This window comes from Protopterus annectens, chromosome 3.part1, assembly GCF_019279795.1.
Source record: "Protopterus annectens isolate FY-2018-M chromosome 3.part1, PAN1.0, whole genome shotgun sequence".
In the NCBI taxonomy this organism is placed as follows: domain Eukaryota; kingdom Metazoa; phylum Chordata; order Ceratodontiformes; family Protopteridae; genus Protopterus; species Protopterus annectens.
Window position 1 is genome coordinate 39,733,064 of NC_056732.1, and position 23,899 is coordinate 39,756,962.

A 23,899-nucleotide genomic window follows, 5' to 3' on the forward strand; every position below is an offset into this window, starting at 1 on the left:
AGTGTTAGTGAGGGGATCTGCCTGATGTAATCTGGAATTTTGTTCCAAAGCATGGGGAGACTCTGTGACAGGAATCTATCCCTCCAGCATGTTCTATTTATTGTTGTGGTGAGGTTTAGCTCACTAGAGCACGTGGCTCGCAGTGACTTGGATTTTTTTAGGTGGAGCATGTCCATCAATTCTGAGTTGGACATGGCTTTGTAAGTCAGGCAGAGATCACCTCTGAGTAAGCGATATGTCACTGAGTACAGCCAGAGTTTTTTCAGTCGGGCTGCATAGGACATATATTTGAGACCAGTAATCCTCTTGGTGAGGTACTTTTGTGGTCTTTCCAGCTGTTAGAAGTGTCTTGTGAGGTACATCCCAAATGGGGCATTGTACTCTATGATGGGTCTAATGAGTGACGAGTAGAGGGGCACTATAACCTCTTTATTTCTAGATGCGAACCCTTTAGTAATTAGATGGGCCACATAGAAGGATTTCCTAACTACTTTGGCAATATGATTGTCAAAGGAGAGATTACTATCTACCTGGGTCCCCAGATCTCTTATTACCTCTTCTGTATTAAGGGGGCTGCCACCTATGTGGTAATTTGTGGGTGTTTTGTTTTTCCCAAACGGGATGACTATACATTTTTTGGCATTTAGCTTGAGGCCACGACTTTGACACCAGATGTCCGTCTCAGTAAGGCCCTTTTGAGGGGGGGATATTTATCTCGCTGCTCCCTTGATGGAGGCATGGTCCATGAAGAGGGGAGTAGGTCCTGGATTATTCTGTGATGGGTATAGAGGAGGAGTGAGGGTCAGTAGGATTGAGCATAACATAAAATCCCTCTCCTGCATGGAAGCAGTTACTGACGACCCCACCCCCACATAAGCCCTTAAGTTCGACATTGGCCTCAGCTTGAAAAAAAATGGTGTAAGTCCAGAAGGTGAAATAAGGGCTGGAAGACCCAGTGATGGGTGGGGGCACTTGGGGTAGAAGACCAGAAATTATGAAGGGAGGATAAAAAAAAAAAAAAGATCCTCACACATCAACAGCCTAGTAAGTACTTAAGGTGGTATACAGGATGCACATCCAGGAGGCAAAACCTGACAGTTCACCACTTCTGTTTAGCACAGACTACACTATCAAATGCCACAATTTGATGAAAACCATAAATTGGCTCAGATATTTAAGCTCAAGCCTGGCGTTAGGTCCCCCTGATGTTTTTGGAAATCAGGAAAAGCATGAGTAAAACTCATACTGGACGTCTCTATCATTACTTCCACAGCTCCCTTCTGAAGAACCACTGCCTTCTCCAAAGGTTCCAACTGCTCTGGAGTATAAAAGACATATGAAGAGTGTGGTTGACATTAATCTAGGGTGTGCTGTAGTTCCAGAGGTGTGATATAACAACTGGTCAACAAAAAGAGAGAATGCCCTCCCTCTTTCCGTCCATCAAACTGCTTCCTAGTGGACAGAAGAGTGAGGGTCAACAAGGTGATAGAAGGGTAAGGGTCAATAAGGTGATAGAAGGGTGAGGATCAGCAAGGTGATAAATGGTTCAAACAGATGAAGATATCTTTATTGTTTGCTTTTTTCTGAAGGGGGATCTGTCTTCTTAGGTTGCCCTTGTTATTGACTTGGCAGATTCTAATGCTGTTACAGGGAATGGCCCTTCATATATCTCTGTCTCCCCCAATAATGGAACTGTCATTTCACCCTCTCTCCACACCAAGCTGCTTTGTGTTGAAATAGATAACTCTCAAACTATTGAAAAGGTACACAAAAAAATGGGGTCCCTATACAGACAAAAAGACTTTCCATCAGATCAAGCTCGGGTCACCCTAGCTCAAAACCCACCTTTCTTTCCACACTCATGTAAGCAGCACCTATTCTCACCTATGTAAGAAAATCTGACCTGGAGAAACTTGAGTCATGTTATAACAAAATCACCAAGTTTGCAAAAAATTCCCTCTTTAGAACACACCATTCTATACCTCTTAGGCAACTTCAGTAGCTTGAGCTCCCACAGTTATTAACCCACCACCAACTAGTCATAGCTTATAACAACCTAAAATATCCTGAAAAAATCCAGCCCTTAGGGGAACTACTGACTAACTACATTCCAAATCGACCACTCCGTTCTGCCAACAAATCACTCCTCTCTGTCTCCACAGCCAACAACACAGCAGGTAATGCTCTATTTTCTCACAGCATAGCAAAATGTTGGAATAATCTCCCTCCCTCGTTGACTTCTGCACCTAATAGCAAACGATTCAAAAACTCCCTTAAGGCTCATCTTATTAGCTTTTGGCTATGTCCATGTGTTACTTAATCCTAGTGTATGCTACCATCATCTGTCTCTCTTCTCTCCAATTATTAGACCCTCACTAAAAATGGAAGCAACAAATGGTATCCCTTGACATTTGGAAATGTTGTTGTGATCTCTGTCTGTATACTTTGATGACAAACAATGTTCATTTGTATATATTGCTGATATGATCTTTCTTTGCGTAATGTTTTATTATGCACAAAGTACTGCTCAATAACACATTTTTTACTTTACATTATGTGTTATTATCATTGTCTGTTGTATTAATTAAGTGGAGCTTTTCTCCCCGGGCCTCCGATGTAACTGGACCTCATCCAGTCGGACCATCCCAGTTAACAAATGTAAAATAAATAAATAAAAATATTTATGTTTTTGGAACAGTACACAAACTATAGTAACTTCTTTCTCAGTTCACAGTGTATATTTTTCTAATGTGAAAATATCTAAGCAATGACTAGCCTCCAATCATGCTTGGGGAAACACTGGATTACAAACAGATAAGCTTAACTGTTGGATCTTAATGCTGCGTTAATCATGACTCGAGTGACAGGGAATCCAGAGTTAGTCATGAGTGACATTAGTTTACCCATGAGGGCAGTGATTTTTGTTATTATATGTCAAATTAAAAAAAATGCCGCTTACTTTCTTTTAAATTAGTTCATTATATAACAGAGTTTTTACTTATTTATTTATTTGTTTGTTTATTTACTGACTATTGACTGACTACATTAGTTTACCAGGATAGTCTATCGGGCAACAAGCTGCCCCGTTTTAGTGGGGGCCTGAGGAGAAAAACTCCAAAAGAAATATAGTGGGTCAGCTTCATTAATGTCTACACTAAGTGCATCTGATCTGTATTCAAGAACATTCGTACCATATTTTTTGTGCTTTCTTGTCACTCTGAAAGATTACACTAAGCTTACATGTGGTGGAAACCTTTATGAATCCACCCTTGATATTTAAGGCTGTATGAAAATCAGTAGAAAAAACAAAATTAGGAAGAATAAAGTGTGAGTTATGCTGGTTTTGTCTGTTCACTCAGAACAGTGTACACTTAGTGCAGGCATTAATGAATCCCAGGAAGTGTTTATTACAATTTCAAACAACTTTGGAATATTGTATTCTTGTACACATTCTGCTGTGCTGAAAGGATTCATCAGATGGTGTCTTTCTAATTTACTTTCAGTAAACATGCTCGGATATGTTTATGGGTCTACTTTAGAAGACTGACAAACCAAAACACTGAATCCCCAAAAGACTGAAAATTCAAAATACTAAACACATTTTTAATGCAGGGGGTATGCCCCCCTGTACCCCTCATGTGGGGGGCTGCACCCCCCTCTGCTAACTATATAAACTAACTCCAACATCGCACAACAGTGGAGAAGGGGCAACTTGCATCATTCAATATTTTGAATAAAAAACAGAAAAAGAAAGATACGAAAAACAAGTAAAAATTCAAAAGCAAGGAGTCACTCATTATACTGGATTTATTTCAGAAGAAATACAACACAGTAGATTGTAAGCTAAACTGTAACATTACACTAGTTCAAAATAACAGTTATATGAAAACTGTATAAAAAGCATGGATATTGCAACCTGACATTTTCTTGGAAGTAGAAAACCACTACTAGGTGGCAGGGTTAATCCGTGCAGCATAATGTAATACTTGAACCACAGTAAGGTAGTCATTTGCTGGAGTTTTCTGCGGGTGTGTGGGTGTCTCACTTCAGCTTTATTATTTGTGATTATTTTTGTCTTCATTCATGGTGACCTCCGATATCTGCCTTGTCTGTCTGGTAGCTAAACCATCAGTTCATCCAGATTATACAACAATCATCTAGCTGATCTGCACAGTTGTCTGTATTCTTTAGTTTATGCATAATTTTCTATTTGCATCTTACATCTTGTGGTCTGTTAGCCAGTCCACTTACCCACTTATCAAAATAAATAAATAAATACAATTTGTTTCCCCTTAAAATGGGATGAGTGCAATCAAAACCATTAAAATGGGATATGCTAGATGAACGCTGACCTTCCTCAGTTATTACCCATAACCCCAATGGTCCAAATGACACATGCTGTCAGCTATAGAGCTAGCATACACATAGTACACTTATCATGCTGCATGGTCAGTACTAGGTAGGGACAGGTAGCAAAGGTGTCCCTTGTCCTATGGACAGGACAGATCAGATGTGGCCTTTCAGTCCTCTTCTACTAGTAATCTGTCAACTGCCCACACTACAAAATGAAACCAGGTAATCAGTAAGGAAGGCAGACACCATGCCTGAATACCAGGTAATTATCTGAATCTGCACCTTATTTAACTAATCTTAGGGTATAAACAGATACTTTTTGCTTTAGTCCTACCTCAAGGCAGTATTAAGATAATTCAGAGTATACTTGTCCCGTGGCTGTTTATACAGCAAAAGTTTTGAAGTACTTATAATGCTTCATACTGCTATACCAAGAGAGGACAATGACACATTTAATGAAAATCATCACTGGTTCTTTGTTGATAAATTTGTAATTCTGGGTTTCAACTAGTTAATTTTTTACAACACAGACAAAAGGTTGTCAACTGAAGGCAATACAACAGTCTGTAAGCTATTGTGTAGCATTAAAGAAAGCGCATTTTATTGTGGTATTTAACTATGGTGTGCAAACTAATTAACATAATAATAGTAAATGAAAACAAAAATATCTTTTTCACTTGACTGGTACGAGAATAACACTGTAGTCATGTTTGCATTATGCACTAAGTCACACTACCTGAGACATTCAGCATGTCATCAATCCTTCCTGTGATCCAGTAATAGCCATCTTTGTCCCTTCGACATCCTATATGAAACAACAAAGGTATAAAGTCACAGATATCAAAAACCAATGCAATGCATACACTAGACAAAACACAGAAATATGACAACAACCATTTTCAGAATATCTATCTACTCCCCCAGACCTTTATATATTACGAAAGCTTGAGTGCCCACTGGTTTTCCAAAGTAAATTATTCATTCTGCATGACATCACTATGAAGGCACCAGTAGCATATCAATACAAGTAGCTCATAAAAACACAACTAAGCATTCCTTCATGGCAATCAGCAGCATGGAAATGTTATTGTCCACATTATGAGTGCCTTATATCTTATCTTCTGAATGACATACTCACAAATCCTAATAACCTGATCTTAGCTACAATTTTGCTTTTAACATTACTTTGTTAGAACTAATATTAGAATGACTTCTTCCTGGATTTTATTGGATCATTTATGCAACAGAAGGACACAACATTTTCATGTCAACAGATGCATATTTAGAGAGGCTAGTGCTCATCACTGAAAGCAAACATTTATTGTTATTTTTTTTATTTATTCCTATGTTGACCAGGTTAGTGTCACTAGGATAATAGCCTCTTTTCAGGGGGGAGACCCGAGATGGTATTTAGACTATAGGAGAAATTTGGCATGGGCAATGGGGAACTTCTCCTACCCTTTTTGAGTGGGGATGCTGTCTGCTGTGGCTGTTCCTGCATCCTTTCCAGGCACACTGGCAGCTCAGAGAAGCAGGAAGAAGTATGGAGGATGACAACATTTTAGAATAGTTATATTGAAGTTTGTAGTTTGGAGAGGAGATTATGGTGGAACAGAGATCAGAGGTATGTTGGGTGTGAAGTCAGTTGAATCTTCGTAAAAGGGAGTGGATGATATGGGGTACAAGAGCTTTTAAGGAAGGCACCTGCATACAGTGAGAAGGGAGAGTCATATGTGCAGAGTAATGCAAAGGTGATCATACTTTCACAAAATTGAGAGTTACTTTTCCAGTAGTAGTTGTTTGAGGTGGAGAGCGAGATATAGAAAGGATGTATTATTACAACTCTCTAATCAGGAGGGTTGTGGGTTATTTATTTGCAAAACTTAATTAACCAAAGTGAGCCAGAAAGTGGGAAGAGAATGTCATGAGGAGAAGAAGTGGAGGAAGCGATAAGAGAGAAGTTGTAGGCAGAGATAGCGAAACAGGGAGAAAGAAGAAAATAAGGAAGAATTAAGGAGAAAAAAACATTTAGTAAGAAGTTGTAAAGAAGAAAAAGAGCTGGACAGGAATGACCACTGAGTAGTGCACCAAAAGAGGTAAGCACATTCACCAATATTAATAAAGATGCTTTTTGTGACATTATATTTGAATCAAGACAGTATATGGAGAACTTTTTTGGAATAATATGAGTTAAAGAAAAACTAATTCATGGAATGTGTATATTTTGCAGGCATTTAATAGAGAGAAAAAAGAAAATCTATGTTCAGTTTCAAACTGAAATGAAAAAGAATCACTAAAAGATTATTTAAAAACGGTATATAAAGATGTTATGGACATTAGAAAAAATTAGGATACCAGAGGTTTATAGACTGAGGGTTGGGAGTGTTGTGTTGCATTAAAAATGGAAAATAAAAGAATAGTGCATATTCCAAGTATGATAAATGGAAATTGAAATAAAGGCACTGTGAAATATTGGGGGCAACAATTTTGGGTGTGTGTGATAAAAGCGATAATTTAATCAATAATTGTGACAAAAGGAAATTAACATTTGTGGCAAAGTAGGGCAGGATGCAAAAAGATGTGAACTGAAATGTTTTAAATGTGAAAAACTGGTTGACTTATGGATGGCTTGCAAAGAAAATGAAGAATATAAAGAAAAAGTGGGTAGAAAGCATGAGAATGAACAAGAGATGGCGCAAAAGGAAGAACTAGAAAGAGATCAAGAAACATGATAGACAATAATAGACAAAAAATGGTCAATAGAAGGTGGAAAAGTAGAAGATAAAAAGACAGAAAAGAAGGACATGAAGTAATGATGGTAGAAACAAGCGATGAAGAAGAAATAATGGTTAAGGGAAGGACAAATTCTATTGGGAAAAAGATAGAAAGAGGAAATTTAAAGGATTGGGTGTGAAAGAAAAAAGGTAAAAAAAGGGAAAATAAATCAATAAAAAAGAGCTGAGAATTTTAGTGATAAATGTGAACAGTATAAAGAATATATAAAAAAGATTAGGTGTATTGCAATGGTGCCTAACGCTTGATATAGACATTATTATACTTGAAGATAAAAGAATCTTAACAGAAAATGAGAGATTACAAGTAGAAAAGTTATGTGGAGGAGAGATTACTTGGAATATAGGAAAAGAAACATGCTCAGGTATAGGTACAGTATAGAAAAGTTCAATAGACATTTGGATATTTCCTTGGTAATACTGGGTAGGGTAACAGCTGTAGAGATGAAATAGAAAACGCAGGTTTATACAATCATTGCTGTTTGTGCATATGTGACGAAGAAAAAAAGAGGAAAATGGATCTCGTATTAGTGAGAGATTTTAATTGTGACCTGAGAAAGGAAAAAAAGAAAGTGGTGATGTTAAAACAATGTCAGAAATAATTAAAAATGGATAGTTATGTATATGAAACAATAAACAGTACATATGCAGAAGGAATAATCCAAGAAATGAGATTACTTTCTGATTTCAAATCATTTGGCAATAGATCTAGAGATTCAAGAAAGAAAAGGATATATAAAATGAGGCAAAGATAATAAAAGATTAAATGAAAAAGATTTAGATAAGGAGGATATAGAAAGGGTAAGTTATTATGGAAAGACCATGCTGGTATGAGAGAACTATACAAGAACTTAGTGGATAAGTTTTAAAAAATATATATAACAAATGTTTTTGGAAGGGCAAAATTCAAAAATAAAAGGAGAAGAACAAATACAAAGATTCTAGCAGTTATGCTTTTTGAGCTTTAGTAAGAAATAAAAAAGAAATTTTCGAGAGGGAGAAGGAAATATATGAGATGAAAAGATTAAAAGAATGTTGTTTAAACAAAGATATTTTACAAGGTAAAAGGGAAGAAGTGGCACCTGCCATAAACAAACTCTACAACAGAAGGAGGAAACTGATGCGGAATAAGGTGAAGCCCCAAGACTGGAAAAACTCCCTTATCAGCCTCAACAAAAAGTTGAGATCCCTCATCAAATCCTCTAAAGCTAGCTATGAAAACAAAATTACAGCAGATAGTAAAGACAACCACAAGGCCTTCAATAGTTATGTAAAGAATCTCCATGGCAATAACCAGATTTGCTCTGAGCTACTGCACAACAGTACCTTCTATACTGAGCCAACAGATATTGCCAATATACTGGCCGACAGATTCAGTGCCAACTTTGCCCCCCCCCCCCAAAGAACCAATCACAATACCAGTAGATTGCCAGGCACCCAGTATTCCTGCTGCACAGGTTAAAACAGCACTGTCCAAGGTCAAGAATACAGCTTCTATGGGACCTGACAATATCCCTGGCTGTGTTCAGAATGAACTGGCACCTCACCTGTGTGGCCTGTTCAATCACAGCCTCACCTCAGGCTTTGTCGCTACCAAATGGCGCACTGCTACAGTCATCCCTCTCCACAAGGGAGGATCGACTACAGACCCCGGGAACTATCCCATTAGCCTGACGAGTCTGATATGCAAAGCTATGGAATGCATGATCATGGACCTAATAAACAAGGATATAGGGAACCTCCAAACTCTGGATCCCACACAGTTTGCTTTTGTGAATGATAGATCATGCCTGCTCAACTTGGTCGACTTCTTTGAGTCAGTCACCAGAGCTGTGGATGAAGGCAAGGTGGTTCATACAGCCTACCTTGATCTGGCCAAGGCTTTTGATACCATACCCCACTCAGGAATCATAGAAAAACTCACTAAGCTAGGCATCAACCCCTATATCAATAGGCGAGTTGCAAACTGGCTCACAGATAGAACCCACAGTGTGAAAGTAGCTGACTCCAAATCAGACTGCCAACCAGTCACGAGTGGAGTCCCACAGGGTTTGGTCCTGGGTCCTCTCCTGTTTGGTATCTACTTCTCTGAAGTCCAGGTCACATGAAGGGACTCTGGCTGACAACCTTTGCAGATGATTGAAAGTTGGGAGTTATTAACTCCCCAAGTGATGTTGACATCCTACAGAATGGCCTCGCTGAGACCAACGACTGGTGTCAGAACCATGGCCTTAAGCTCAATGCCAAAAAATGTGTCATCCCCTTTAGGAAAAACCCAGTTCCCATGAATTACCACATTGACGGTAGTCCACTGAACACAGAAGGTGTTATAACAGATCTGAGAACACAGGTTGGCAGCAACCTCTCTTTTGATCACCACAGTGCCACTGTGGTCAGAAAGTCCTTCTATGTGGCACATCTCATTACTAAGGGTTGTGCATCCAGGAAGAAAGAGGTCATTGTCTCCCTCTACTCTTCCCTCATGTGGCCAATCATCGAGTACAATGCCCTATTTGGCATGTACCTCACTAGACACCTGCAACAACTGGAGAGGCTGCAAAAGTACCTCACAAAGAGGATCATAGGCCTTAAAAACTTGTCCTATATGGACAGACACAAAAAACTCCAATTATTCTCTGTCTCATATCGCCTACTTGGAGGCGATCTCTGCTTGACTTACAAAGCCATGTCTGACCCAGCTCTGTTAGAAATGCTACGTCTAAAGAAATCCCAATACCTCCACACCACACACTCCAGAGACCTCAACCTCATTACCCCAATTAACAGAACATGCTGGAGGGACAGGTTTATAACCCAGAGACTGCCAATGCTATGGAATAGACTTCCCATACATGTCAAGCAGAGCACCTCGCTGACCCTCTTCAAGAGAAATCTTGATGAGTGGATGGGAAACAGAAAATTCACCCCGAGGATAAGTCCAGTGGCACTACTCGACAGAGGCACTGGGAACTAAGGTCGGGTGGTACTATGCCAGGGTAATCCTATGGCTAGGTTTGTAAAGGTCCCAGGGCCATTAGCCTAGTACACACCTATGAACCTTATTTAAACAGAATAGTAAAAGAAAACAAAAGAATAAGAAGAGAAATATGAATTGGAAAAGAAGAAAGTGTTAAATATCAACAAGAAATAATGAATGTAATAAAAAAATATATACAAAAGACATTTAAAAATAAGAGAGAAAGAAAACAAAAGTGTAAATTAAAAATTTAACAAAACAGCTTAATGAAGATTTTGAAATAAAATAACATTGGAAGAAGGGAACAATGTGTTGAAATAGTAAATGTGGAATCAGCAGCAGGATTGGCTGGGATAGAATATTATACATATAAAGACATGTTAGATTGGCAGAAGAAGTACTTTGTGGAAGCATTAAATGAATGAATTGAGGAAGGTTTTGGGCAAGAAGAAATATGTGTTGGAGCTATGAAATTTATATGGGAAAAAGGGGAAGAAGAGGACATTAAAAATTGGAGACTGATAGTTTTAAATAACTTGGATTATAAGATTTTTATGAAAGGTAACAGAAAAGAGACTGGAGACTAAATTAGATAAAATATTAGAAACAATACTTGAGAAAAAGGGAAAAGGAAGTCAAGACTTATTAATGATAAGAGAAATTGTATGCGATACAATGAATGGGAAAACAGAAGTTAAAAATCATAGGGTCATAGGTGTATACTAGGCTAATGGCTCTGGGACCTTTACAAGCCTAGCCCATAGACATGCCCTGGCATCGTGCAGCCTGACGTTGGTTCCCAGTGCCTCTATCAAGTAGAGCCACTGGAGTGATCCTTCACGGTGAACTTTCTATTTCCCATCCACTCATCAAGATTTCTCTTGAAGAGGGCCAGTGAGGTGCTCTGCTTGACATGTATGGGACATCTATTCCAGAGCATGGGCAGTCTCTGGATTATGAACCTGTCTCTCCAGCATGTTTTGTTGATTGCGATAATGAGGCTGAGGTCTCTGGAGTGTGTGGTGTGGAGGGACTGGGATTTCTTTAGGTGTAGCATTTCTAACAGAGCTGGGTCAGACATTGCTTTGTTAAGTCAAGCAAAGATCTCCTTTTAGTAATTGATATGAGACAGAGAATAGCTAGAGTTTGTTTGAGTCTGTCCATGTAGGCCTAGGATCCTCTTTGTGAGGTACTTTTGTGGCCTCTCCAGCTGTTGCAGGTGTCAAGTGAGGTACATGCCAAATGGGGCATTATACTCTATGACCGGTCTAATGAGGGAAGAGTGGAGAGAAATGATGACCTCTTTCTTCCTGGATGCAAAACCCTTGGTAATGAGATGTGCCGCATAGAAGGACTTTCTGACCACAGTGGCGATGTGGTGGTCGAAGGAGAGGTTGCTGTCGACCCGTGTCCCCAGATCTCTTATAATGTCTTTAGTGTTCACTGGGCTCCCATCAGTGTGGTAATTAGTGGGAACTGAGTTTTTCCCAAAGGGGATGACAACGTATTTTTTGGCATTAAGCTTAAGGCCATGGTTTCAACACCAGTCACTGGTCTCAGTGAGGCATTTCTGTAGGATGTCTGCATCACTTGGGGAGTTAATAATGGCTCCCAGCTTGCAGTTGTCTGCAAACCTGGTCAGACAGAGTCCCTCCGTGTTGGCCTGGACGTCTGAGAAGTAGATGCCAAACAGGAGAGGACCCAGGACCAATCCCTGTGGGACTCCACTCGTGATTGGATGCCACACAGCTTGCTTTTGTGACGGAGTCCGCTGCTTTCAAACTGTGGGTTCTATCTGTGAGCCAGTTTCAACCCACCTAATGATAGAGGGGCTGATGCCTAGTTTGCTGAGTTTATCACTAATTCCTGAGTGAGGAATGGTATCAGATAACCTTGGCCAGATCAAGGTAGGCTGTACGAACTGCCTTACCTTCATCCACCTCTCTGGTGACTGACTCAAAGAAGTCAATCAGGCTGAGTATGCATGACCTACCTTTCACAAAACCAAATTGCGTGGGTTCTGCAGTTTGAAGATTCCCTATAGCCTTGTTAATTATGTCCATGATGATGTGCTCCATAGCCTTAAATATCAGACTTGTCAGGCTAATGGCTGGCTTTGCATGTTTTTATGAGGGATCTCAACTTTTTGTTGAGGCGAATAAGGGGATTTTTCCAGTCTTGGGACTTCACCTTTTTCTGCAACAGTATCTTCCTTCTGTTTTAGAGTTTATTAATGGCAAGGGACCACCAGACTGGCTTCCTTTTTTTCGAGGAGTGCGTCTTGGTTCTGTTGGGTATGGCTAGTTCCATGCATTTATGTACATGTTCGTACAGTGCATTGGTGTATAATTCGGCAGTTATGCATCTATTTTCCATTGGCATGGGTGCCGTGAAGTTAGCCATCTCTGTTTTTAGGAGTCCAAAGTCAGCTTTGGAGAATTTTTTCATGGTGGATACCTTTGCGGGGAGTGTCAGTGAGATGTGGATTTCTATGGTGATTAGTTTGTGGTCGGATCTAACCAGGGAAGAATTGACTACTGGTGTAGGGCAATGGTTGCCCATGTTAGTAATAACCAGGTCAAGGATGTTGCGTCTTCTAGTGCAGGTAAGAATGAGCTGGTCCAGGGCATTGGAATTGATGAATTCCAGGAAGCATTGGGTCAGTGCATTGGTGCATGAGTAGTTTACTCAGTTGATGGAGGGGTAGTTGAAGTCACCTAGTATGAGAGTGTTGGGTTGGATCTTAATAGTTTCCAGGGTGCTTAGGAATGTGGAGTGAGAGTCTTGGGACATGGTTGAGGGCCTATAGCAGGCTACAACCTGAATCACCGTCTTACCCAATGTTACTTGTACCTGGAGTATCTCAGATGCGTTATGCTGGGCTACTAGTCTACAGGTGTGCATATCCTTTATGAATATGGAGACACCACCATCTTTGGAGCTTCGGTCCATGTTCTGGGCCCGAAAGGTGTGGAATGAGTTATAGCTTGGTAGTGCAGGGGTGCTTTTTTCTGCTTTAAACCAGGTCTCTGTTACAGCAGAAATGTTGATGTTCTCCATTTTAAGGAGTGCTCTGAGCGAGAGCATCTTGAGATTTAGACTTCTAGCACTGAGCAGCATGACCTTCAGATTGCATTTATTTATAGCTGTTACGGTGGTAATTTGGTCTTTGGAACATGGGCTAAAAAAGGCACTATAGGGGTGGCAAGAGCCTTAGCCAGTACCCGGAAACCCAGGGGTGACAGATGCAGGCCATCTCTGGCAAAGCATCGAGGTCTGTCAATCATGTAATTCCAAGCAGACAGATACTGGATCCCCTTAGAATGACACCAGAAACTTAGCCAATTGTTGAAGTCAATCATTTTCTGCAGGTGATTTGAGTATGACATTTCACAGGATACAACATATTTTATGAGATATAAAAGAATACAAGTGAGAAGTTAGTAAAAGTACTTGTTTCAGCGTATGAAAAAAATAAAGTTTTAGTAAAGACTGATTAAGTCAAGATACAGATCATAGAAAGAACAGTATAAGTCAGGGCTATCTAGCAAGTAGACTTTTATTTGCATTGGTTATGAATGCAGTGGTTAGTAAAATAAATATATCATTAAAAATAGCAGAATATAGGACTATAGAAGGCATTAAAGTACTGAGTATGTTCTCTAATGCAGATGACACTGTTTTAATGACAAAGGAAAATGGATGGAAGTAGCCATTAAGCAACTTAATCAATATTTGACAGCTATAGGCATGAATATAAATAAGGATAAAAAGGTCTAGGAATAATAGGTAACATAGAAAATATTAAGTTGAATATGGAAGAAATAGAAATATTGCATTTAAAATTTGGTAAGGAGACAATGCAACAATGGGAAGATATACAAAAATGAAGGAATATAAGTTTTTTTTGGAAAACATATAAGCTGTCATATAGAAATAAAGTGTCATTTAATAAATTCTGTATTATTGTGAAAAAATGTTTTTTTAGCAAATAAGTTTATGATCCTTATAAAATAAAAAAAGGAAGTAATGTCAACTGTGTTTTCATTTACATGGGGATTCAGATTAAATCCACTGAAAAGAGGTGCGTTATGTGTTAAAGAAAAAGAAGGAGGGATGGGTTTGGTAAATCCAGTAATTTATGCAGCTTCCCTGAATCTAGACAAAGTGCTGACATGGATGCAAGAGTAAAATAAGTACAATAATGAAAGAAAGATACAAGGAAATTATTTTATTTATTTTTTATTTATTTTACATTTGTTGACATAGTCCGACTGGATGCATGTCCATTTTCAGCGGAGGCCCAGGGAGAAAAGCTCCAAGGGTAAGCAGATACAGTATTACATAATACCAGCATTACATATTACAAACAGACTATTTACAGAGATTACATAAGTAAGCAAGTTAAACAAGTTCCACAGGTTAGAGTTAATCCCGAGCGTAAATCAGGATTAAATTAAATTACACAGTAAGCTGGTTAACAGATTTTTACACATTCTAGAGAGAGTTAGCCAGGCTTGATACATTGACATAGCCAATGTTGTTTGACTCTAGTTTTAAATTGACCTAAGGTGGAAAGTAAGGTAATATCAGCTGGAAGAGAGTTTCAGGATCTACTTACAGAGATTGCAAAGAGAGAGTCACCGGCTGTGTTATTAATTTTGCTAGTCTGAATTAGTAGTTTGTTAGAGGATCGAAGCGGTCTAGGATTGTTATAGGGGGTTATAATATTTTTAAGTGCAGGAGTATTGTCCGGATTATAGAGGATTTTACAGGCCATAATCAGTTGGTTATACTGGATTAGGCTGGGTAGTTCAAGCCACCCAAGCTGATTTAGATTGATGCAATGATGTGTCCTAAAAGGCAGCCCAGCAGCAAACCTGGCAATGTGGTTGTAGCAAATTGAGTGTTTGTTAAGGACAGTCTTGTTTAAATTCGAGAGTAGAGGGGATGCATACAAAAGGGTTGAAAGAAAGTGAGAGTGAGCCATGGCAATTTTAGCTGGAGGGGTTAGGAAGGCTTTTATTCTATAAAGTGACCCTAGTTTTTTACTGATAGTTTTGATAGTTTGGTTAACATGTAGGTCGAATTTTAGATTATTATCTATGATGACACCTAATAGTTTTGTAGAGGGGTCAGGGGAGATTATTGTGCCATCATTTGAATTTATGGTAAAGGTGAAAGCGGTAGACCTACATGTTGGTGAAAATAACAGCATTTTAGTTTTTTTGGGGATTTAGGATCAGACGACGTTCAGAAAGCCAGTTTTCTATTGTATTAAATGTGGTCTGGGTAGCTGACCATAACTCTATTGGAGATGTGGCCGAGCAAATTAGAGTAGAGCCATCAGCATATTGGATACAGCTGACTTTTGGGATGACAGTATAAAGGTCGTTAATGAAGATGGAGAACAGCAAGGACTCTAGTATAGAGCCTTGTGGTACTCCAAGGGTGTTAGGTAGAACGTTAGAGAGTTTGTTCTGCCAGAGGACAGCCTGCTGTTGACCATTCAGGTAGGATTGAAACCATTGAAGGGCTCTAGTATCTAGACAGAATGTTTGTAGGGTGTGGATTAAAAGTTGGTGATCAACCATATTGAATGCCTTGGAAAGATCCAAGAAGAGGGCTGAGGATATATAATTATTGTTGCGATTATGGTTTATGGTGTTGGTAAAGGCTAGGAGGGCTGAAGTAGTGCTGTGATGAGGATGGAAGCCATGCTGAGTGTCTGCCATAAAGTGATTCTGGATTAGGTGGTGCATGAGTTGTCTACGAATACATTTTTCCATACACTTTGCAAGTGGAGAGAGTATAACTATTGGCCTATAACTGGAGAATTCAGTAGAGCTGCCTCCTTTGTGAAGTGGGATTACATAGGATATTTTCCAGATGGTGGGAATTTTAGCTTCTACTATGGTTTGCTTGATTAGTATTGAGACGGGGTAAGCAATAGCATCAGCTGATTTTTGCAGGTACTCGGCAGGGAGTTGATCAGCAGAAAGTGTAGTGGGAAATATGCTGTATGATGAGTACATTTAAATGTAGGAAAGAATGTATGAATGGGAGATAAAAGATTATCAAGAAAAAATATATATGTTATGGAAAATAAAGAGAAGTGACATAGAATATAACAGGAAGAATGACATTTAAACAAAATAAGTATTACTGTGTTTATCCATGAGAAAAGATGGAGAAAAAATAAACGCCATACAAATGAGAGTGGAATGGTATAAGATATGTAGAATGTACAGATTAGCAATAAATAAACTGACAGTGAAAATGAATATGCCATATAAAAATAGAAGAAAGAATACGCAATTATTGTGGTGAAGTTGAAACTACAGAACATGTTTTTTAAGATGTAAAAAGGTGAAGAAATTATGGGAAAAAGTATGCGAAAACAGTGTCCTGGAAAGTATTAAGCAAACGAAGGAAATAAGTATGGATATGTTGGAATATGGTTATTATGATAATAAAAGAGGGGAATATGTAAAGAAAACAGAAAGATGTTTGATATAATATGCACTATATGTAATGAAAGCTTGAATGAGTTAAACTTTAATGGGAAATACATATTGGCAGAGATACTGAAAAAAGATTCTGGTTGTGGAAAAATGGTGGGGATCAGAAAATGAATGGAAATAAAGAGGTCAAAATGTATGTATAAAGTTATGCAAATGATGGAAAATAAATGTAAAAGGATGTACATAATGTATAATATGTAACTAGTATAAATATTGTAGATATGTTATTTAATAAAGGGCCTCTACCCTTTTCCATGGGTGCCATGGTAATGGATGTATAATTGAGTTATTTTTATATATACATTTTTATAGTGATGGTTATTATTTACTACTTTTTAACAAGTGTGACAGTGTCATGTATGATGTCCCCTCTCTGGGGCAGTAATTAAGGAGCCTGAATCCCCATCACTGACACTGTAGAGGGGTGTTAACTTGGAACAAAAATAGATACACTCAGTACTACCAGATGCAGCTCTCTGCATCAAGCACAATTTCCCTTAACAGTACACAGGGAACACAGTCAGTCTGGGGTCTGGATTTCTCTTTCTCTGTCTATGTCCCCAGTAAGACCCCCACTGGCACAACTGTAGAGTGAGTCCTCAGCTGAGTGTCCAAGCCAAGTACTTCACCACCCTCTCTGTGAAACCAGTGCTCTGTGTCCCTGCTCCAAGCACCTGACAGAAACACACACACACACACACACACACACACACACACACACACACACACACACACACACACACACACACACACACACACGCCTGGGAAAGGCAGGCCCCTTCTGCCCAGTCTATAAGGTAGTTACACCGCCACCAGACACTCCAAAGCCAGCTACTCTAAGGCTCTTACAAGTGTACCCAATTATGCTGAGTGGAATTAATATTAATACAAACGATAGTGTTTGACCAGTGCAGTAAGGCTTTCAGAAGTGGCCACAGATTCACCAAATAGATACAAGTACTCTCAAAGGCTAAAATATTCTCTAAAGGACCAGCCACAATGAAAAGTTTAAATATATTTAATAATAAATAATAAAAGAACATGAAAATATGGAATATCTATTTACAATAAACACCAGAGTTTCAGTCACAAGAAATATTAAAATAACACAGATGAATAGATTCACACAGATACAGAAAAACAGTACTTAATTAATCTCACTATATTTTTCTACTGATCTAAAGAATTACTATTCCCTGGTCATTTACTAGAGCAAGGCAAGATGAAGCAGCTGAGTGGTCTTCCTTCTTTGTCAGGTTCCAAAAACAGACTGCTCTGAGACTTCAGTCTCATCCAGTATAAAAACATAAGTTTTGCCCTGGATTACAGAGTGACATCACATACATCTGGTCATCTGATTTCTGGTTCCTATACTACCCTCTTTCCTAACAATTGACCCTGATTCTCACACATACGTGTCAATAATACATGCACATAGAGCTTTCCTAAGATCTGTTGCAGCTTCTGGTAGTCATAAAACAATAAAACACTTCCACTGTTCCTATAGCAGCTAATAAACCATTCTCTAGCACAGACATTTCATCTCTCATCTTTATGACCTAAATTAAGTAATTTAAATTCATACTATTTTTTCAAAGTTAACTGGAGCTGAGCTTAACCTCTTCTCTTCCAGTATCCTCTATTACAATATTAATTTCAATAGTTATAATACAGTCTGACATACAAGTGTGTTTCTTTTTCTGTACAGCAGGATACACTTTTAGTACATTTTTAACACAAGCAGTTTTAGAAATACATTTTCAACACAAGCATCTGTACAAATCAGTTTAATATATGACATATAATCCTTTACAAAACACCAGCTAGCTGTGCTGACATATGTTACAAATCCACTGCCCTACTTCTCCTGGAATAGCTGGTGATACCTCAAATCGTCATACCATGTTCTTTCTATAACGTATGGGAATATATTTATGTCTTTATGTGCCTTTAAGGTAGTTAGCCTTGTTAATTGGAAGGTCTGATTGGAAAGGTTTAAATACGGGGTGGTGTTTTAACTTTTGTATCTTAGATATGGTTCTGAAGAAGTCCACATTACCCTAAAGTGAATAAAAGCGCTTAACCAAATAAACAATAATAATAAAATGTGTATGAATCTACTATTGGTGTTCTTGACATCTTTTACATACACCTGAGCTGCCATCAACTCAAGCAGATGGGACCTCAGTTTAACACCTCATCCGAAGGATGATACACTGAGGAGTTCAGCACCCCTAATGCTGCACTGCAGTGTCAATAATCCAATCACCACTTGTAGGGAGAGAACCCGTAATGCTCTGGTCTTCCAGTGGCAAAGTGTGTTACCTGTTGAGTCACTGGCACTGACAACTGACATATTTCCTGCTTTGTTTTCAAATCCAGTTGTTAAGCACTTCTGCAGCACAACATCCAATTTTAACAGGGTTTATGGTGCTTAGCAAAAGCTTGTCTAGGACCCCTAAGTGTTGTTAAGATGGGATTTCACCCTAGGAACTTAAGTGTGGCAGAATGAACTCTAAAACAGCTTTTAATGCTGTTAGTTCTAAAGCAGAGTAGATCATTAATTTGCATGCTTTTGGGAGGAAGAAGGGAACAGGAGTACCCAGAGAAAAGGCATACATACAGCAGGTGAAGATGCAAACTGCACAGAGACAATAACTGGATATTAGGATGGAACACTAGACCCTGGAGCCATGAGGCAGCTACTGTATGTACTGAACGAATAAGCAGCAGTTCAGTTTTGCTGGATATTTTCTCAACATCCTTGGCTTTGCCTATATTTTTACCCTGTACCTCAAAATTTTTGATTTTATGATAAAGCATACGGGATTACAGTTTGTCAATTAACGTCAGACATTACAGTTTCATTTTTATCATTGTGCAGAAAACGGATTTGATGCAAAACCTATTACTACACCTGTTACTATATTAGTTATTTTTTAAGCGTAATATTTAAAAAACAATTGCCCCTGGTTTTGATTCTTTTTACCCTTATATTTTTGGATTTGTCCAGAATTCTTAAGCAAAGAAGTTGAGAGGCATTCTGCTGTCTGATAGCACTAAGTCTTTTACTGGCTTTCATAACAAGTGCAAATGACATTTTGAAAATCGTATGTGCCATCAAGCATAAAATACATAGAGCTGGCCAAGGTTGTAGCTTTCAATGCATCCTACCAATCCTACACTTTTTCTGACTTTCTATCTCTACCAGCAGAAATGGAGAGTGGCCATCAATATATAATAATGGCAACCCCCTGAAATGGGATCAGAGCAGGCTTTTCCAAGTTTATGAACAGCCTTATGAAGTGCAGCCATAGAAGCAGCCTTTACAGGAATACCGCCAAGAATCTCTCAATGAGGCCATCATAAGCCAGTCACTAAGGAATGGAACTAATAGACCTCCTTCCCCCACAATGTTTTCGCACACCATGGGCTTCCCCCACAATGTTTTCACACACCATGGGCTTCCCCCACAATGTTTTCACACACCATGGGCTTCCCCCACAATGTTTTCACACACCATGGGCTTCCCCCACAATGTTTTCACACACCATGGGCTTCCCCCACAATGTTTTCACACACCATGGGCTTCCCCCACAGTGTTTTCACACACCATGGGCTTCCCCCACAGTGTTTTCACACACCATGGGCTTCCCCCACAGTGTTTTCACACACCATGGGCTTCCCCCACAATGTTTTCACACACCATGGGCTTCCCCCACAATGTTTTCACACACCATGGGCTTCCCCCACAATGTTTTCACACACCATGGGCTTCCCCCACAATGTTTTCACACACCATGGGCTTCCCCACAATGTTTTCACACACCATGGGCTTCCCCACAATGTTTTCACACACCATGGGCTTCCCCACAATGTTTTCACACACCATGGGCTTCCCCACAATGTTTTCACACACCATGGGCTTCCCCACAATGTTTTCAGACACCATGGGCTTCCCCCACAATGTTTTCACACACCATGGGCTTCCCCCACAATGTTTTCGCACACCATGGGCTTCCCCCACAATGTTTTCGCACACCATGGGCTTCCCCCACAATATTTTCACACACCATGGGCTTCCCCCACAATGTTTTCGCACACCATGGGCTTCCCCCACAATGTTTTCACACCATGGGCTTCCCCCACAATGTTTTCACACACCATGGGCTTCCCCCACAATGTTTTCACACACCATGGGCTTCCCCCACAATGTTTTCGCACACCATGGGCTTCCCCCACAATGTTTTCACACACCATGGGCTTCCCCCACAATGTTTTCGCACACCATGGGCTTCCCCCACAATGTTTTCGCACACCATGGGCTTCCCCCACAATGTTTTCACACACCATGGGCTTCCCCCACAATGTTTTCACACACCATGGGCTTCCCCCACAATGTTTTCACACACCATGGGCAACACTTCAGTAAAGTTTCTGGCTGCAGATGAAAGTCCAAACTGCAGCACTTTGAAAATAAACGGGTATTAATCTAGTGTGAACTGAAAGAATCTTATGTGTATGACTCAGGGATTCACTTTAGAAGCTCGAAATACTGAAATATCGAAATTCAGTATTTTGAGCCCATAAAGTGGAATCCTGAGAAGAGCAAAAGCTCAGAAGCACGAAATTTAAAACCTCAAATACCGGAGGTTTTAAATTTCGCGCTTCTGAGGTTTCGCTGTGGTTATGGATTCAGGTAAGTGTGTGTGTTAAGGGTTTTGGGTAGGGGCTATGGTGTGTGTCAGTGTGTTTTGTTGCTGTGATGTGTTTGTGCGAGGAGAATGTAGCTTGTGTGGTGATGTTTTGTGTGTGTTTGTATGTAGTGCGACCACGGAGTGAGAATATTTAAGTGGGGGGGTGCAGGGGGGCTAGCCCCCTTGCTTTTATGTAGTAGAGAGCTTGTGTTTGTGTGTGGGGAGGAAGCTGTGTGTGTGTGTGTGTGTGTGTGTGTGTGTGTGTCTGTGTGTGTGTATAGTAGAAGCGAGAAATTCAAAATCTCCGGTGTGTGAGATTTTGAATTTCACGGTTCTGAGTTTTCGTTGTTTTAAATATTCAGCTTTATAGCTCTGAAATACTGAATTTCGACAATTCAGTATTTCGAGGATATAAAGTAAATCTGTGACTCAGACACTTATATTCCAGAAGACATCCATCATAGGCAGTGACAACACCCAGGCATAACACCTTGGAGGGTTATCAAGCAAAAGTTCAGGTAACAGATGTGTTCATTGAAGTTGCTGAAGTCCAACATTACACAAAGCCTAATATAATTTTTGGAACTAAAAGGAGACAGGAGTAAAACACTAGGGTCATTCAGAAGGAGAAAACTCCTCTACAGTCTCTTTGAGGAACAGAGTCTGTCTCAGGAGCTTTGCAGAAACTGTCTCTAAGCACAGTCCTTTCTGAGAAAAGACATAAAGACTCTAAGACGTGGTCTTCCATGATCTTGCCCAGAACTCAGACAGCCTGCCCACAGTCAACCCTAGGCTTTGATCGGGACTGAAAATCCTTGGACAATGGAGCCATTGTCTTGGAAGACGTAGCTGACAATGTAGGGGAGTAAGGGGAATCTAACACCTGAATGCCTTTTTATCTGTGAAGGAGCCCCAGTGGGACAAGTATCTGGGTCTGACTATCAGCCCATAGCTACTGCTAGGAACCTCAAGTGGCCATTCTCACAAATCAAGCAAGATAATTGCCTAAAGAGATGAGGCAGAAATGTGCTTCCTCTAAGCTCCATCATCTACCAAAGTTAAAAAGTCACAGGCTTGAGCCCTTGCAAGTCAAGGTCATGCTCAAGGCAAGTGGTGATTGGGGGCCATTTATAAATACATAAAGGCTTGAGTGAGTCCTGCCCTCTGTTACTCTACTCTTGTAATGATGCTTCTGCAGAGACTGGGGACTGTGCAAGACACCCTCCTACTGATTCCTTGCTGAAAAACATTCAACCTCTGCCATCTTCCTGATAGTAAGGAAGGACGGGAGTCTCTCCTTCAACATCTGAGGGTGGCTCGATTGAACTGTTGGCACTTATGGTAGTGCTTCATGATGTACACTATTTCCATGTAACGCAGCTTAGGATTTTATTTATTTATTTATTTGGTCAACAAAATGAACACATACAAGGGCTTCACCTCTTTAAGTAAGACAAGCAGTAATTTGTTTCACAATGTATGTCAAAATCAAGATCTGACCTCTGGGAGGAAAAGACCTGTTGGGTTAAGGTGCTAGGTGCTAGTTCTGTAATTACAGCTCAGAATAACTAAATGTTTTAGGTTGTACTTGGTCCCAAGTACATATGAACATCTGAGAAAAATGTCAGACTGGTAAGGAAGAGAAAAAGAACCAGCCAATGACAGTTCTAGATTTAGATCAAGCAATTCTACTGCCAATATTACTTTATTTATTTACTTGCATTTTGTTTACCGGGAAAGTTCACTGGGCCATTCAAAGCCCATTTTCAGTGAAAGCCCGGGGGAGAAAAGCTCCTCAGTAAATGAACATAAAGGTGAATACATGCATTGAGAATATTATTCAGAAGTATATACAACAACGCAAGAGTTTTCAAGGTATTAGTAAGTGAGGATTTTCACTCAACATTATTTGATAGTAGATATAAAAACACCATTTTAATAAATATTCTAAGGAGACTTGGTTCAAGTGCAATTCCAGATAGAAGTTAGGTAGTCACATAATGAATTTTTGAAAAAAGCAGGATTCTGGGTTGCTCTCATAGATAATGGCAGAGCATTTCAATCTTTTTGCTACAGAGCAGGACCAAAGAAGCTGGCTGGGTGGTAGGTTTGGTTTGTGTACCTGCAATAACTGCTGACTCTCGAAGCTGAGAGGCCTCTTTGGATGGTAGTAACTAAATATTGAACTAAGGACAGGACAATCTGAAGGTTTAAAGATTATTTGTGTGCTGTAGTTTGTTGCAAGTAGAAGAGAGAGTGTGGTAGTTCAAGCCATTTCAGAAAGTGTAGAGTGGTATAGTGATGGGTAGAGTATTTGGAGTTTGCAGCGAATTTGGAAATTTTGTTGTAACAAGTCTTGAGCTTAGCTTCTAGTGAGGATTGAAGGTTGATAAGTAGAGGGGTGCTATAGATGAGTGAGGGTAGTAGGTAAGTGGAAGCAAGTGGAGGGGCTTAGGAAGTGATTATGCCTATAGAGAATTCTTAGCTTTTTGTGAGTTTTGTGGATGTTATGTTGTATGTGCAAGTCAAATTTCAGTTATTCATCTATAATGACTT

General features: G+C 39.5%; 1 protein-coding gene across 2 annotated transcripts in view; it reads right to left on the reverse strand.

Moving 5' to 3' along the window:
• LOC122797979 (acetyl-coenzyme A synthetase, cytoplasmic-like) overlaps window positions 1-23,899 on the reverse strand; it is a 1,448,208-nt gene that overhangs the window by 131,052 nt on the left and 1,293,257 nt on the right. For both annotated transcript variants that reach the window (XM_044066533.1, XM_044066532.1), the window contains one exon: window positions 5,090-5,158. In XM_044066533.1, the coding sequence (XP_043922468.1) occupies window positions 5,090-5,158 (69 nt within the window). The remainder of the gene's footprint in view (window positions 1-5,089; window positions 5,159-23,899) is intronic.